The sequence below is a fragment of the Vulpes vulpes genome, chromosome 10 (assembly GCF_048418805.1).
Source record: "Vulpes vulpes isolate BD-2025 chromosome 10, VulVul3, whole genome shotgun sequence".
Lineage (NCBI taxonomy): Eukaryota > Metazoa > Chordata > Mammalia > Carnivora > Canidae > Vulpes > Vulpes vulpes.
The window spans coordinates 14845138-14862696 of record NC_132789.1 but is presented as its reverse complement, the minus strand read 5'-3'; the positions used below and the strand labels follow the sequence as shown (position 1 = coordinate 14862696).

The window sequence follows — 17559 nt, the reverse complement described above, 5'->3', positions numbered from 1 at the left end:
AAAAACTGAAAGCGTGATGCCATTTTCTTAGGGGTTTAAAACTATAAACAATGCACACGAAAATGTAACAAAGGCATTAAGCTCATATCAACTTTACAATTAGATTATAAATTCCAAAGGAATAAGATTATGTCTTTGGCATGTTTTTCTATATAGACAGCATAGCTGTGTAAGCATCAAATTAATAAACCTTTATGTCATTTTTAAAAGCACTATTCTTTTAGGATCAGAGAAATAATAGTAATTCAATACCAAAAGTTAAAATGCAGGATTTATTTGCAGCCCCAGCTGGATAAGAACACATAGTACACACAAAGCACAAGAGCCTAGCGTGTTATTCTCCACCCCCCACCCCACCCCAACCTCGAATGGATTATAAGCAATTATATACTCTGGCAAGTCTGTTTGAATGGCGGATTCCACAAGTAAATCTTATTTCAACAATATTTTTGCTTCTACCTGAAAAATACCCTCAATTTTACAGTGACAAAAACAAGATTTGCAACCTGAATGTGCACTGCCCAAAAGATAACAAGCAGGATAGCTTTCTGACTGCTCAACTAAGGGCCGTAAATAAAACCCAACTATCTACACAGACAGGAAACACTGGGCAGAATCTGGGGGTCACACAGGGGCTCTGATCAAGACATCAGTGACAACTGAGATGTGCTCTCAATACCCACCGTGAGTCACACAAGGCATTCAGTTTTGATCAAAAGTTTTTCTGTATCCAACATTAAGAGGCACATTCAATTAAAATATGGTCTCAAGAGAAGGCTTAAATATGTCGAGTAAGAAGAGGGGAAACAATGTGTAAACTACACAGTTAAGTATTTGGAGCCCAGCATGTTCAGTTTTCTGCCACATCGAGTGCAGGAAACAACACCTTTGACTTCTGAGTCTGTCTCTGAAAGGGAATATTAACAGAAGAAAAAAATAAACAAGCGAAACAAATTTAGATTTGGGGAAAGGAAAGGTATGTGGAAATGGTTCAAGGTAAATCAGTAAAAAACCTGAAGAGAATAAAAAGCAAGCACAGTTTCAGGAATGAAGCTATGAGAAAAATCACATGAATTATTAAAGTAATCCTTTATTCAGCACTGGTGGATTTTAGGTGAATTGCCCTTTTGGGTTCCAAGCCTGAAAAGAATAACAGAATCCAGAGGATGGTCACGAACCATTTGCAAATAGGACCTATAAAAAAAGGAATGTGGATCATCTAGTTTAAAGTAAAAGAATTTAAAGTTAAATCAAGATCCTCAAAATACATTCATCAAATACTTATGGAATATGTTTTATAAAGTCTTCCATCTGTGTTTATTACAAAAGTGAGTGGTTTTCGTTTCTCTGGGCGCATTTAGAGAAGGCTTGAGCCTGGATGTGTGACAAGTGGAAAGAGTACTGGAGCAGGAGTCGGGAGTCCTGCTCTCCAGTCCAGGTCTCCCTGAGCTCTCTGGGCATCCTGCACACCGTCAGCTCTCAGCAGGGTCACCCCCATCTGAGAACCAAATAGCTATGACACATCCTTTACTCTGAGTAATGATTTTCACATTTAGAAAAGAAAAAAAAAAAAAAAAAAAAAAAAAAAACCTCAAAGGAGTGGGAAACAGTTCTCTCCTGATACATGGTTTTATTTCCCTGGGATCATCTCCCTCAAGGCTCTTCCTAGCCAACCCTCAAAAGATTGTTTTAACAGGAAGATCGATTAAACAGGACAAATTTAAGGGGGAAACTGTACACATACACATGGTCTCTGGAAGATCTATGGTCAAAATCATAAATACAAGGTCACTGTCATGATTTCCCTGTCAACTCTAGATTCCAAACAAGAAATTTAAGACTCATACTCACTGTTCCTTCATTTCTACATAGTCCTCTTCATCATGCTTTGCCAGGTCAGTTTCACTAGCATCTTCAGTGTCTAAAAAATCAGGGAAGAAAGGTTAAAATCATAATTCATAAAGTTGGTATCACCTGACACAGTGACACTTAAACTTCTGTCAAATGAATGCAGGCCTGCATGAAGCCATCAGTGAAAAATATTAGTTACTTCAGGAAAGAAAATGCCCTTTCCAGTTTAGACATGGCCAGATTTATGCAACGAGCTGCCTTCACCTGAAGTGCAGCCAGAGAACAGGGTGCAGTGCCTCAGAGGTAGGCAGTCATGGTCAAGGCTGCAACTTCACGAGAGCAGTCATGCTGGCAGTTCAGTAACTGGAGCTGCGAATGTCAGGACAACAACTACAGGCGGACAGGCCTTGCTCGTTACTCCAAAATGACCTAATGAGTCCATTCTCTTCTGGTCTACCCCCAGTTTGGAACCTTCAGCAGATTTGACAACCCTATATACACAAAGGAGAATCCAAACCAATGAACCCTAATAAACTAAAATGTTTTCAAAGTTACAATAAGGGGATCCCTGGGTGGCTCAGCGGTTTAGCGCCTGCTTTTGACCCGGGGCGTGATCCTGGAGTCCTGGGATGGAGCCTGCTTCTCCACCTCTATGTGTCTATCATGAATAAATAAATAAATCTTAAAAAAAAAGTTACAATGAAAGGGGGAAGATGATCGAAGAGAAAGTGTTTCAGAACTTTTCAAACGCTGTTCTTAGACTATGACAATAGTGAAGGGTCTACATTAACATTATATTTCAACAGCCCTACTCCAGGCCGGGAATAAAAAATCAATTTCGGCTTCTCGGCTCCCCCTAGTGGGCATTTAAAGCGGTCACAAGTGTCTCACGTCCAAAACCCCTAGTGAAGCCCCGTCTTCGAACGTAATTCAATCAAACGCAGTTAGTTCCTTCGACTCGGATCCTGCGCACACGTCTCTGCCTTCTTGAAGGCTGCTGCAGCTCCGAGTCTCCACAGAGCCCTCTCCTCTCTCTGTCAGGAGGCCTTCGCTGAATTCCTGCCATAGGCCGGCCGCCGTGGGGGACTGAGAGGAACCAAGCATGTTCCTTACTCCCGGCAGCTAGCCCAACCTTTTGCTCCACAGCCAGAATATTCTACCCACACGTTGGTCTCTATCTCCTCTCTTCTCCCGTCTTTTTTTTTTTTTTCTTTTTTCCTCACCTTTCTCCGTCTCCAGTAAGCTCCTTCCTCAATCCCTCCAAAACAGTCTTCCTCACACTTGCCAAAGCGAAAAGCCCAGTCTGAAGAGCCAGGCTCTGAGAAGGCAGTAAAGGTAACACGAAGAACGTGGGACTGAAGACACAACACCTGGGCACCATTCGGCAAGTCCCTATCTTCCCCGGCGCCGCGAAGACCTCCGCAGACCAGGCCCAGCGCTGTGCGCACGCCCCCCCTCACCCCCACACACGCGCGCTAGGAAGCCCCGTTCCGGGCTGGGGAAACTGAGGCTCGCAAGCTCAAGTAATAAGCGGCCTACGGTCACAAACTGCGACCCTGATCCGGCCGGTCCCAGGGCCTTCTGAGCAACCCGAACTCTCCCCCTGCGCCGGGCTGCACGGCCGGGGCAGGCAAGCTGGGAACCTGGAGGCCCAACTGGCCTTCGCCCGGATCCTCTCCGGACCGAAAAGGGGGAGGGGAAGGGTCCTCCAGGTACTCTGAGGAAAGCTTTCTCATTCCGACCAAAGCCCGGAGGTTCCTCAGAGACGGCTGCGGGAGTGGAGAGGAGCCTTAAAGGGACCTCCGGCTCTGACAGCAGCCCCCTCAGGCCCTCCTTCCCGTGACCGTGAGGGCACGACGTCCCCCCCGACCCCCCGCGGCCCCGGCCCCGGCCCCAGAGCCCGTGGGGGTAACTTCCTGCAGCCGCGCTCCTCCCGGCGGCCCCGTCAGCTTCCCCCGGCCCCGGACTGCGCTCCGGGCAGCGCCCTCGCTCCCGCGGCGGCGGCGGCCCCGGCCCCGGCCCCGGCCCCGCCCCCGGCGGCCGCAGGACGCACCTTCGTCCGACTCGCGGCCCCGGCAGCTGCGCTCGTCGTCCTCGGCGCTCTCCAGCTCCTCGTCCTCCTCTGGGTAGAACTCCGGGGCCGGCGGCGCTCCAGCCGGGGCCGGGGCCGGGGCCAACAGCCCTGCAGCGCTCATGTCGCCTCTGGCCGCGGCTGAGCGTGCCACCCAGCGGCCGCGGCCGCGCGCCCTGCGGACTCGACGCCCGCCTCGCAGCCCCCGGGGGAGCCGCCGAGCCGACGAGCGGGAGCCGCGGCCGCCGCGGGAACCCCTTCCCCGTCTCCGCCAAGCCCCGCCCCGCGCGCCCGCGCTCGGCAACGGGGGCCTCGCGCCGGCGGCGACTTCCGGGTCGTGGGCTGCCCGGGGACCGCCTGACTCCGTCATCCCTGGGGAGGAGACGCCGCCCGACGCCCCCTTCGGTTTAACCTCAGCCCTTTCATCGCAGTCTTAAAAATCCTCGACGGGCAGTGGGAGGGGCAGAGACAACGTTCTCTAGAGTTAGGCAAATCCTTGGACGTCCCTGGCCGCGGCTAGGACCCCCGAAGCTCGCTGGCCACCTCTGGAAATGGCCGCCAGGCGGCGCAAGGAGCCAGAACTAAAGCGAGGAGCCTTAGCGACCTGAGAGGCAGAGGGGTTGAAGGGTCCTGGGAGGTGGAGGTGACCTCCTTCCATTGAAACGGGTGACCGGCTTGAACCACCCCCTTTATAGGTTGGGAAACGCTGACATCTACAGTTTTTGTGATCATCTCCCAGAGCCTGGCTCCTCCCCTAATTGGAGCTTTATTGAAAACGAAAAGGCAAAGATGCTGATATTCCATCCGTGGGTCAGCAAAAAAGCATGTTTCTCCCCGTCCGTGGGAGTCCTTTCTGTTTGTTTAGGTGTACTCAACAAGGTATTTTTCCAATTTTACAGATGAAAACGTTTACCTAAAAAAATGGTAGCGCCCCGGCTGCCTTGTCTACATGATCACACCCAAGCGCCGTACATTACTGCCGCCTCTTATTTCTTAGAATATTAATTTTTTAAAAGGTGCTTTTCCCCATCCAATAACTTGCTAACAACTCTCCACTGAGCAAGCAGAACATTTTGCCTGCAGGAAGTTAATTAAGCCGACATAAGGAAGGTGCTGTGTGGAAACTTAGAAAGGGAGAGAACTGGGGGAACTTGGGTGGTTCAGCGGTTGAGCGTCTGCCTTTGGCTCAGAGTGTGATCCTGGGGTCCTGGGATCGAGTCCCACATCCGGCTCCCCATAGCGAACCTGTTTATCCCTCCACCTATGTCTCTGCTTCTCTCTGTGTCTCTCATGAATAAATAAAATCTAAAAAAAAAAAAAGGAGAGAACTGAATACCCACATAAATTAATGCATGATTCCATCTGAGTAGGAGACACTGTTATAAGCTTTGCTTAATGAACAAATTTAGGATGTCCCTTGCCTAGCTGTGGGTAACAAGAAAAGGGATGTTTATTCGTTTAAAGTACCCCTGCCCCCTTCATGTTGCTCCCAAGACTCCATAAAATAAGTAATTTATGAGTAGTAAGGCTGAACACAGATGTAAAAGCTAGGGTGGACCCCAATATCCTGATTCTCAGATCCTTTGTGCTCAAATTCGTCTCTGAATGGGACCCTGCAGAGTCTTCTCAAAGTGAAAAAAAAAAGTATTCTCATCCCATTTATTTCAACATTTATTTTCTACCTTGTCTTAATGAAAATCTTGGTTCTGTTTGTGGGAGATTTTTTTCCTCCCAGCAAAACAACAATTTGCAAACTGGACTGCTGCAATATCTTTCCATGAGTTCTGAGGTCTTCTGAAGCTCCTTCTAAGTAAGAGTCATTCTTGAGGCTCACTGTAGAGCCACCGTCTGTATTGAAACTAGGATTTTAGAACTGCCTCTTGCCCGAAGGATGAAGTCATTTCTATTTTTATATTAGATCACAGCTAACTTATTTGGAATCAGCTATATTGAGCAACTTGGGTTTCCATCAGAAGCAATAATCATAGACCAGAAAAAGCACCATTTTAGAAATTAGAGTTCATTGATATAATGAATCCAAAAAAAAAAAAAAAAAGATTTGGCTTCGTTGCTAATTGGTTTCTTCAAGATACGGAATTTTCATCTTGCTTATGTTTTCTTTCTATCTTCTGATTGCAAATAACATCTGTTAATGGTCATGCATTTTTTTATATGAATAGACACAACTGAACACTGGTAGTGAAAACTTCCATTTCTTCGACCCATATTCCCAACTGCAGAATTGCTAGGATGAGCTCTTAATATATGTTCTTTAAAAGAAGGAGGACCTAGTCAAAAAAGTTCTGTCATGACTTTAGCCTTACTTGACCTTTTTTTCTTTTTTTAATTTTTATTTATTTATGATAGTCATACAGAGAGAGAGAGAGAGGCAGAGACACAGGCAGAGGGAGAAGCAGGCTCCATGCACCAGGAGCCTGATGTGGGATTCGATCCCGGGTCTCCAGGATTGCGCCCTGGGCCAAAGGCAGGCGCCAAACCGCTGCGCCACCCAGGGATCCCTTACCTGACCTTTACAATTGTTGAATATAATAATTTTCAGGGCTCCTGGGTGGCTCCGTCGGTTGAGCATCCAACTCTTGTTTTCAGCTCAGGTCGTGATATGGGCTGATAGGATCTGACCCAGCCTCGGGTTCCACACACAATGGGGAGTCTGCTTGGGATTCTCTCTCTCCCTCTGCCTCTTCCCCACCTCCTCTAAAATAAATAAAATCTCAAAATATATATATACGTATATATATAAAATAATCTTGGATAGTCTCCCTGGACCTATAAAAAAATCAAGTTCCCCTAGAACTACCTTGAAATCTCTCCTCATCCCTTTCCAAAATGCCAGTCAACACTGCCCTGGGGCACCTGGGTGGCTCAGTGGTTGAGCATCTGGCTTGGGCTCAGGTCATGATCACCACAGTGTCCTGGGATCCAGTCCCACCTCAGGTCCCCCGCAGGGAGCCTGCTTCTCTCTCTGCCTGTGTCTCTGCCTCTTTGTGTCTCTCGTGAATAAATAATAAAATCTTTAAAATAACTAACACTGCTCTGGAAGCATCCACTTCAGAACTCACCCCAAATGAAGTCCTGCCAGCTTCATTTCCACAGGCTCTCTCTGCATACCCTATACCCAAATTCAAAGGGGAGCATTGTAATTGGAATAGGGTATAATTTTAAAACACTAGGGAAAACACGTAGTGTTTAGAAAACAAATTTTGCCTGCAGGAGTTAACACAGGAGTTCATGATGGGAAAGTTTCCTGAGAGCAAATCTAACAAAGGCTTAGGATCGAATCGTGTGCCTGAAAGGAAACAATTTCTTCATAAAATGCTGGATTGTCAAAGTCCATAAACTTTGGGGCTTATGAATAAGGACAGCAGATTTCGATTTTTGGTATTGACTTAACATATCCAGTTTCAAAAACAAAAAAAACAAAAACAAAAAAAAACAAAAATATATATAGAAGGGCTGAGTGACCCATGCCCTTTTACCCCTGGCAGAAGAGTCTCTCTCTGATCATCACAGGTTGCCCTTTGGCCATCGGTTCACACAGAATCATGACAACATTAGCCCTAAAAACGAATACGCTGACTAAGCTCGCTGAAGCCTACCACACAGTTCCTGTTCCTACGGTCGAAATGATTATCAAAACCCACAAACTGATCATTTCTCAAGTTTGGTCCTTGTTCCTCCCCAAAATGAGCCCCAACGGTGCTGAAGGCTTTCCTTGCGCACAGTACAGACCTCGTATAAAGATCTTCCCCTCCTCCAACAGCATTAAACTGACGTATGTCCAACGCAATGCAAGGGCACCTCCCTTGCCAAAGATCTACAAGAACTGAAATCCAGGAACTGTTTACAAGGCCGCGGTAAATGCACGCTGTATTAGTTGACGGCGCAATTACTTAGGGGACTAAGCCAGGACGGAAGAATGGAGACCTCCTCGAAGACTCTCCACCCGGTGGGACCCCGCCCCCGCCCCCACCCCACCCCGGAGTCCCAGGGGGCTCGGCCTCTGGGAGGCTCCCAAGAAAAGTGAAGGCTCAGAGGAGTGCCATGAACTTTGACCCCAGCGCCGCACAAACAAGGCGGACCGCACCCCAGGCGGGCCCGCGGGGTAACTGAAGCTGCCAGATCTTCCGCGTCTGAGAAAACCCCGCCCCGTCTCGTCCCGCCCACCGTCAACTCCGCCAATCCTCGGGCGCCATCGGCGGCTCGGCTTCCCAGGCGCTTCCAATCGAGTACCTATGCCAGGCCCCAGGCCCGTGCCCCGCGGTCAGGGGAGGTCAGTAGAGAGCCTATTGGAGCCGAGCTGGGGGCGTGGTCGGGGGCAGGGGGCGGGCGAACTGAGACCGTGGGGCGGAGCGCGCTCGGCGCAGTCGGGTGCGATTGGCCACCCCTGGCAGGAGCCGCACCTCGGACAGCAGCAGCGGCGGCTGCGGGAGGGTCCGTGTGGCGCCCGGCGGCGACGGCGGCGGGGTCCTGCCTGAAAGAGTGGGACCCGACCCCGAGACCGCGGGCGGAGGCTCTGCGTGGCCGGACCCGGCACTCAACGACCCGACCCGGGCATCCTCCGGGGGACCAGCGGCAGAAGAGCGACTCGGGAACAAGTGTGGGAGAGGAAGCGGCGGAGGCGGCGGCGACGCCGGGCCCGGGGGTGGTGACAGCAGGTCTGAGGTGAGAGCACTGGGGCGCGGGACGGTGACAGAGTGAGCCGAGGCAAGGGGACCCTGGGCGGAGTGAGGTCCGGGAGGACTCGAGTGGCGGGAGTTCGGGAGAGGGTTTGTCCGGACTGGGGAGAGGAGACCCCGAGAGCTGCTGAGGTAGCGGGTCTGAGCGGGAAACGCGAGAGGGCTCGGGACGCTCTGAGGAGGGGGGACCCCAGAGGGTTGGGGCAGGGGGTCTGAAGGGAGGGGACCCCGAGAGGGCTCGGGACGCGCTCTGAGGAGAGGGGACCCCAGAGGGTTGGGGCAGGGGGTCTGAAGGGAGGGGACCCCAGAGGGTTGGGGCGGGGGGTCTGAAGGGAGGGGACCCCAGAGGGTTGGGGCAGGGGGTCTGAAGGGAGGGGACCCCAGAGGGTTGGGGCAGGGGCTCTGAAGGGAGGGGACCCCAGAGGGTTGGGGCAGGGGGTCTGAAGGGAGGGGACCCCAGAGGGTTGGGGCGGGGGCTCTGAAGGGAGGGGACCCCAGAGGGTTGGGGCGGGGGGTCTGAAGGGAGGGGACCCCAGAGGGTTGGGGCGGGGGGTCTGAAGGGAGGGGACCCCAGAGGGTTGGGGCAGGGGGTCTGAAGGGAGGGGACCCCAGAGGGTTGGGGCAGGGGCTCTGAAGGGAGGGGACCCCAGAGGGTTGGGACAGGGGGTCTGAAGGGAGGGGACCCCGAGAGGGCTCGGGACGCGCTCTGAGGAGAGGGGACCCCAGAGGGTTGGGGCAGGGGGTCTGAGGAGAGGGGACCCCAGAGGGTTGGGGCAGGGGGTCTGAGGAGAGGGGACCCCGAGAGGGCTCGGGACGCGCTCTGAGGAGAGGGGACCCCAGAGGGTTGGGGCAGGGGGTCTGAGGAGAGGGGACCCCAGAGGGCTCGGGACGCGCTCTGAGGAGAGGGGACCCCAGAGGGTTGGGGCAGGGGGTCTGAAGAGAGGGGACCCCAGAGAGCTGGGACAAGGGGTCTGAAGCAAGGGGACCGCAGAGGGTTGGGGCAGGGGTGTCTGAGGGAGGGGACCCCAGAGCGTTGGGGCAGGGGGTCTGAAGGGAGGGGACCCCAGAGGGGCCGGGACAGCGGATCTGATAGGGGGACGCCAAGAGGAGCCAGGACGGAGGGCTTAGGAGTCGCAGAGAGCACTTGGGACAGGGGGTCCTGAGAGAGAGGATCCCGAGAGGGCTCGGGACAGCAGGTCTGACGGGGAGGCCTCCCCTCCCCGAGAGGGGTCTGGACAGCGAGTGTGAGGGGAACCCAGAGACCGGGCCGGAGCGCGCGAGCGGAAGTGGAAGAGGGGAGCATGCCTGGATTGGGGTCGCCGCGCCGGGCGATCCGACGGCTGGCGGCGCGCAGCGAGGGGACGCGTGCTGCCCCCAGGGTCGGCAGCGAGCGGATCTCCCCGACCGTGCTGCGTGAGACGCGGGACAGCCCGAGCGCCCGTGACTCTGTGGGCGAGTCTGGAGCAGGGATTATGTAATGAAACCTCCCCTGAGTAGAACTCAAGGGCTGGAGGGTCTGGCAGAAGCGCCGAGGGCTCGGCAAGAGCGAGAGACGCACTGGCCGACCTCTCTCCTCACTGGCCCCCTGGCTTCCGAGGTGTTCCTCAGAGTTTGGCGCGGATGCCTTGAAAGTGAGGGGCTTCGTCGACCTTGATACCTTCTCCAGAACCTGAAAACTTGGACAGGGCTTCTCCAGGCCGCCACAAGCCAGTTGAAAGGGAAAGACCCGTGTTTGGGGTTTATTGGGATGTTGGTGGTGATAGACTCAGGTATTTTTTATTTCAGCTCAAGGAACTAAGATAGGTTTTAGAATTTGGCAGCGCTTTGGTATCAGTGTTTACAATGCAGATTCAAAGGAGCTATATACACTAAGTTTGACTGTTTAACTTTGATGTGTTGGAGATACTTGGGAGGTCAAACTAAATTTTGAAAGGAGGTATTGGAGTGCCTAAACTGACAGCGCTTTCCAATTAAATTTCTCATCCTAAACGCTACCAGGACTGAGCTTTAGGCATAATTCCAGGACAAGCGAAGGAGAGAGAGATAAGCCTATTTAAACCAGACATTGTGCCCTGGTAGGAGGCAAGTGTGCGTCTATTAAAATGCTGAAACAAAATAGTGGAAAGCCAGAGGGGGTGGGAATTGGGGGGCATCTTCCTACTTTGATGGATGTGAAAATTAAACTAATGACCAGGCTAGTTGTTCATAGTAGTTAGGATATGTTAATACTGCCCTGACTACCTCCCAAATGTTCTCTTGACTGCACAAGCTTTGTCACAGCTGTGCCAAGCAGTTTTGCACTTGAATCTTTTTACCTTTTTCTCTATGTGTTGCTCCTCCTCACCCCTTCTCTTTGTGACTGGTTTCTTTTCTATAGAAGCAGACTTAGAAAATGATGGTTCGGGTAAAATAAAGAGGAATGTCATTATCATTTCACAGTTACTTAGATATCTTCTTTGTTTCCGGTTTAGAATGTGTTTTATTAGAAGCTTTTTACCCTTATGTAGTAATGGGCAGCTTTAACGAAGGGAAAGAAAGAAATGCTGCTTTATTTCCCCAAGACATAATGGAGAAAGCTTACATAGAACTGCCTATTTAAATCCAAGACAAACATTACTGAAGTCGTTTTCATCAGGGTGATAGTAAGTAGAGGACATGTGTCATTTGGGGATTTTATTTGATATTACCTGATACAGAGCAGTTCTTATATGACTGCAGAGAGTGTGTAGCTGGATATGGTTATGAAAATTCCACCAACTAGAAGTCCTCCCCTAAGAAATAACAGGGACATAGGAAGAGCAACAACAGCAAATACAAATTTAAAATATGACACTATGATTTATTTAAGATGTATTATGATTTTTTACAGTAAATATATTTTTCCAGAACTCTAGATCAAATTCAAGTAAAAAAATAAAGTCAGTTCATTCAAGGGGTTATTTACACAGTGCATAGATTCATTATGTAGTGCTTATAACTTATGAAACGGTCTGTGGAAGGATTGGGAATCTCAGTACCAGTAATTCTGCAAAGTAATAGAAATGTTTGAGCAGAGGAGCTTTTTGATCATACTTGTTAGATCATTTCTGACTGGTACAGTGGTAGTTTCTTAAGACAGAACTAAATTAATTCCTTTTAAGAAAAGAAAATGTTCTGGTACTCCCTAGAGTGATGACTAAAGCAGTCATTTCAACCACATTACATTATGGTATTGATCCAGAGATGATGAAGAGAGATTCTTCATAATAGAATTTTTAGTGATAGAAAAGGCCTATAGTGACTTTTTTTATTCCTTGGGGTGATGAGTGGGTAGATAGGAGGGTAGGAATTGTATGGGAATTCATTTTCATTTATTTCACAAAATAGAAGGACACCATGAGAAACTATAAATATGTGAAGTCATTGAACCTGTGCTCATTTAAACGCTTTCTTTTCAATTAAAAAAATATACTGAAAAGAAATTAAGAAGGAGCTTCCCACTTCTAAGGGAATGATTGTAGCAACCACAGAATGCAAGTCCTTTTGATTTGTTGGAGTTCTTAAACTATTCTTACTCTTGGTTTAGCGGGATGCAAGTACTACCCAGTAAGTACAATAACCCATTTTACACTTTCTTTACCTCTTGAGTCATACACAGTCAAACCATTGTCATCACAGAATCTACCTTTTGATAGCTGCTTTGGTTCAATATTTAAGGCAACCTGAATAAAAGTTCTCATTGCTTGACAGTATGCATATTTGTTGTTTTCAGTAGTATAGAGATGAATGAAAAACTATTGATACTTTCATTTTAGAGCTTCCTTTGAAAGCGTCTTTCTTTAATAATCTTTTCTTCTAGTCTTTGTTTCCTCCCTCCCCCCAAAAAGAAAATACACTGACAGACAGACAGAAAGCTTCTACCCAAAAGTGTTTTATGACTCTGCTAGGGGAAGACTTCTTTTCAGTCTTCAATGAGATTCAGTGAGCTCATCTTCAATGATTCTGTCAACCAGTGAGGAGTTTTGAATAAATAGTTTTGAGTTGTGAGATATTATGCAGTTGTAGTTCAGCATAGGAGCTTTAGATTGTGATTATTTAGCTTTATCATTCATTTAATTGGTTGCTTTGTTATTTATAAAGATATATTAAAAGTTTCTGTTTCTTAAACTCAGACTGAGTAAAAACAAAACAAAAACAAAACAAAAGTGGTATCTATCAATCTAGCTGTCCTTATAGATAAGTATATTGAGTTTATGGACCAAAATGTAATCTAATTCATTTCTAAACTACAGGCATCAAATTAAAAACAACTATTTAGAATTTTTAGGATAACTAGCAGGAATTAACTTGATCATTACAGCTATATGTTATATTAAATCTACCTAAATATTTTATAAATCAACCTAATGCGATTTTTTTTTTCTGTCTGACCTGAGATTTGTTAGAGACATTGAATCTAAATTATTTCTATTTTATAATAGAATGACTTAGGGGTCAGTTTCTTGGTTTGTTTACACAGATCAGCCTCCTAACCATTGTCAGCTATCCCACACATACACATTTTTCATCTGCAGAATGAGTGAGAAAGAGAATTGGCTTTGGAATACTTTATACCTAGGAAGAATATTTTATGCCTAGGAAAACCATTCCCATTAAACAAAGAGGTGTGGCCCATGTGGCTTTAGGTACTAACCTAAGAATTTACATGCTGGAGTCTAGTCTTTGGGGCCCTTCCACTTAGCCTCAGTGAAATGATGGATAGCAAATTCAACCCCACAATATACATTTTGTTATTCTTAATATTTTAGTCAATTATCGAAGTACCAATTAGAAGACTTCAGTTTTACTTCCATCCACTATTTCTGATGGACAATGGGATAACCCTTTATTTCCAGATTAAGCAAGGACTCTGGGCACCATGTTTATTTTTATGTTTCAGCTCTGTCTCATGACATACATAGGCTTATGTCCACAACAATCAAGGCTTATGACAATTCAAATAATTTTATTTACCCGTTACAATAGATGGCACTAATTAAGGCAGAATGCTTTCTTACATAAACTAATAACCTAATAAGTGTTGGCAGTAGACACACAGAACAAAGTCATAGTTTGTGGCCAATTTTCCATTCTGTTGTGGACATTAGCCTTTATTTCTTTTTTTTTTTTTTTTAAGATTTTATTTATTCATGACAGAGAGAAAGGCAGACACAGGAAGAGGGAGAAGCAGGCTCCATGCGGGGAGCCTGACATGGGACTTGATTCCGGGACTCCAGGATCACACCCCAGGCCGAAGGTGGCGCTAAACCGCTGGGCCACTGGGGCTGCCCTAGCCTTTATTTCTTGAAGAGTGTGTGTGTGTAAATATACAAATATTTCCAAAAAACACATACAGTTTTTAAATGATTTAGGTCAAGAATTAATGGCAGAGATAAAAAATTAACAATGTTATGTTTCATGTACCTTTATGTTTCTATTGTCTCTTGTGCAAAACTTCTCTTCTGTCATTGTATACCAGTTCCTTTTTTGCATGCATTTGTCTTTTACTAGCCTGTGAGCACTTCAAGGCAGAGCTGAGTAGTATTCATCTTTGCATCCCCCATGCCAAGTTTAGTACCAGGCACAAAGTATGAAGGATGCTCCATAAATGTGAATTGAATGAGTGAATTAATTAATGATGAGCAAATTATTAGATCATATTTACATTCACACTTTGTTTCTTGTACACGAAAGAGACAGGGATTCAGTTGGAGCACATGAGTGAATGTTAGCATTATTCATCTGTTGTCTAAGAAACAGCATGATACGTTGGAAGGAGAAAGGACCTTTCACTCAGAGAGACCTAGGCATCTACTTTGGCTTTGTCATTATGCCAGCTGGCTTTCCCTGGGTAAATAACTTAAGTCTTAAGGCTCTCCATTAAAAACGACAAATACCCACCATTTGCTTCAACGTGGATGGAACTGGAGGGTATTATACTGAGTGAAATAAGTCAATCGGAGAAGGACAAACATTATATGGTCTCATTCATTTGGGGCATATGAAAAATAGTGACAGGGAATAAAGGGGAAAGGAGAAAAAATGAGTGGGAAATATCAGAAAGGGAGACAGAACATGAGAGACTCCTAACTCTGGGAAACAAACTAGGATGGGAGAAGGGGAGTTAGGGGGGGCAACTGGGTGATGGGCACTGAGGTGGGCACTTGATGGGATGAGCACTGGGTGTTATTCTATATGTTGGCAAATTGAACACCAATAAAAAATAAATTTACAGAAAAAAAGTCTTAAGGCTCTCCATTCTCTCATCCATCAAATATGAATACATCACAGGATTCTTATAAGGAATAAATGAAGTTTATATAAAGTGCTGAGCACAATGACAAGCACATGAAAGTGTTTAATAAATGGTAGCTGCTTATTATTTTAATCACTTGAAACAACTTTATTATTTATTATTTATTTATTGTTGTTTTGTTCTGTTGTTTTTGCTCTATTCCCATTATCTAATCAGTTGATAAATCCCATGGCCCCTGACTCCAAAAAGAATAATTAATAGATTCACATATGGGGAAATAGAGACAGTAAGAGTAAGTGACTTCCCAAGATCAGACAGTGGTAAACTTGACCCCTGTGACCTAGATTTGGTTTTCCAACTCACTACAGTTTCTACTTCATACCTCTCAGTGGTCTAAGAAGGAGCTAAAGGACTACTGTGATGATCTTGCAGTCTCTTTTTTACGGTTGCTCTTACTCTACCTAAAGTACAGCTCTGATTTTGTCACTCACATGTTCACAACTTTAATAATTCCCTGTGGTCTACCGAATTTGTCCAGATTTATCAGATCTGTTCCTATTGCTCCTAATCTCTGTGTGTGTGTGTCCTGCACCCCAACCAGATGGGCCTACATACTGGTTGATTGCTTACTGATTTACCATCTCCAGGTCTTTGTTCCTGCCATTTCTTTTCCCTAGAATGCCTTCTGTTTCTTCTTTTTCAGACCTACTTTCATGCCGTCTTCCCTGAAGCCTTTTTTGATCATCCTCCTTGCTTCTCTTGCCTTGAATTCCTTAAGTACTTTGTATGTATTCTTATTACATTAGTATTCTCTCTGATTTTACATTATAAGGTTTGTACTTGTCTTTCCTAGATGTCTGTCTTCTTGGTTTTAAAAGGATGGTGTCATACACATCTAACTAAGTATCTTGCACCTATTATCTGCTCCGTAAATATTTTTTGAATTGTATTAAATTTAAATACTTATTTTAGGTTCAAAAATAATATTTAAATATAACGGTTGCTCCCAGTGAAGATAACAGAGAGAATTCTTAAATGAAACATTCCCTCCTGACCCTGGCAGTTGGTAAATTCAATGCCAATGCTACCAAAGACTGGAAAGTTGTATGCTCATATTTGGCTTGATAATATTCCCGAAAGTGAATTTTGACTCTTGAGTGTTTGGGATTTGTTATTTTTGTTTCCTTACGTGTTGTTTTTATCTGTAAGGAATGGGTTCTAGCTTCAGGTCTTCGGAAGTTTCCAAACTTTCTCTGGGTATTAGCAACAAATAAAATAAGATTCCCTTTCATTTGCAACAGAAGATGGTCACTTGAGTCAAAGGTAGAGCCTGGGAGAGATCTAATAGTTTGCTCTTCCAGAGAAAATTCCTCACGTTGTGACATAAACAATTTGCAACTATTAACAGATAAAATTATCTCTAACTTCCATATTGTATTCTTCTCCACAGTGCTTACTACCTTCTAACATACCAAATATTTTATTTATCTTATATATTTACACTAGAATGTAATGTAAGTATGAAAGCAGAGAGTTTTGTTCTATTCATTGCTGTATCCCAATTCATAAAACAGTGCCTACCATGTAGAAGGTGTTCAATAAACACTGAATGACTTAGTAGCTCAATTTGTCTTTGGGAATTTCTCCAATTTGTTGGCTAAAAAGACGGTTTTGTTATATTAAACATGCAAAGTAAAATCCTAAGGAAGTAAGATATAGCTTAGAAGAGTAGTTTATCTGTATATCTTACTCTCTCTGGATTTTACATTTATCTTTAAGCTGCCTTGAATTTACTATATTTTTGTTTTATTGATTTCAAACAAATGCCATTCTTGCTACCACACCATACATCCAAGACGATTGTGTCTCAGTCTGGCTAAAATCGAAGAAAACTGTTCATTGTAACAAAACCCAATGGACACTTGCTAGCACAGCTCTTAGGCATTAAAGACTAGTAAAACCAAAATTATAATAAAATTCAGTATAGAGGCATTATCCCCTTAAAATCACTTCAGCTGTTTTTCTTAGGTGGTAATATTAACCCTGAAAATTGGTCAATCAAGCTTCTGATATTATCAGTTATCAGTTTTCTGCATATATAAGTGATTGGGGTTGAAATGTGCTTTAAGCCTGAATTAAAAGAACTTAGTCACTGGTGACTCATGATGAGTTTTTCCTTTTCCCTGCTGGAACATATGCTATTGCCTCCAACTTGGCTTTTTTGAAACATTGAAGACATAAAGAATCCTGCTTTTGTGTACTATGTTCTGGAAAAGTTCTTTTGGGTTTAAGGTGAGGGCCTTAATTACGATGTTGTTTAGTAATGAGCTCTACATTTGACTTTTCAAATTCCCATACAATTTTTTTTAGTCACTGACTTTATGGAAGTTTTCTCATCATCATGAAATAATCAAAAGTCATCTAGATAGTGTGTGAATGACCACAAGTTTTCTCATCATCATGAAATAATCAAAAGTCTACTAGATAGTGTGTGAATGACCACAAGGACTTTGTCTGTTTTGTTCATTACTATATTCCTGGTGCCTAGAACAGTGCTTTGTACAGAGAGAGGATTTTCATTTTTGAGTGAAGTCACATACATTCTTAAAAACAGTGCATCTTACAAAAATAATGAAAGTCTGTTGAAATGAATTTTCTCCAGCCCT

The 17559-nt window shown here is 45.7% G+C and overlaps 2 protein-coding genes across 2 annotated transcripts in view; one reads left to right on the top strand and one right to left on the bottom strand.

Annotated features, from left to right (window-relative positions):
* SUDS3 (SDS3 homolog, SIN3A corepressor complex component) overlaps positions 1-4219 on the bottom strand; it is a 32766-nt gene extending 28547 nt beyond the window's left edge. The window contains exons 1-2 of the mRNA XM_026015836.2: positions 3905-4219; positions 1852-1921 (exon numbers count right to left, since the gene is read on the bottom strand). Coding sequence (XP_025871621.1) covers positions 1852-1921; positions 3905-4046 — 212 coding nt within the window. The 5' untranslated portion in view covers positions 4047-4219. The remainder of the gene's footprint in view (positions 1-1851; positions 1922-3904) is intronic.
* Positions 4220-8248: 4029 nt separating this feature from the next.
* The window catches only part of TAOK3 (TAO kinase 3), a 179754-nt gene continuing 170443 nt past the window's right edge, over positions 8249-17559 (top strand). The window contains exon 1 of the mRNA XM_026015829.2: positions 8249-8605. The gene's annotated coding sequence lies outside the window, so the exon portion shown is untranslated. The remainder of the gene's footprint in view (positions 8606-17559) is intronic.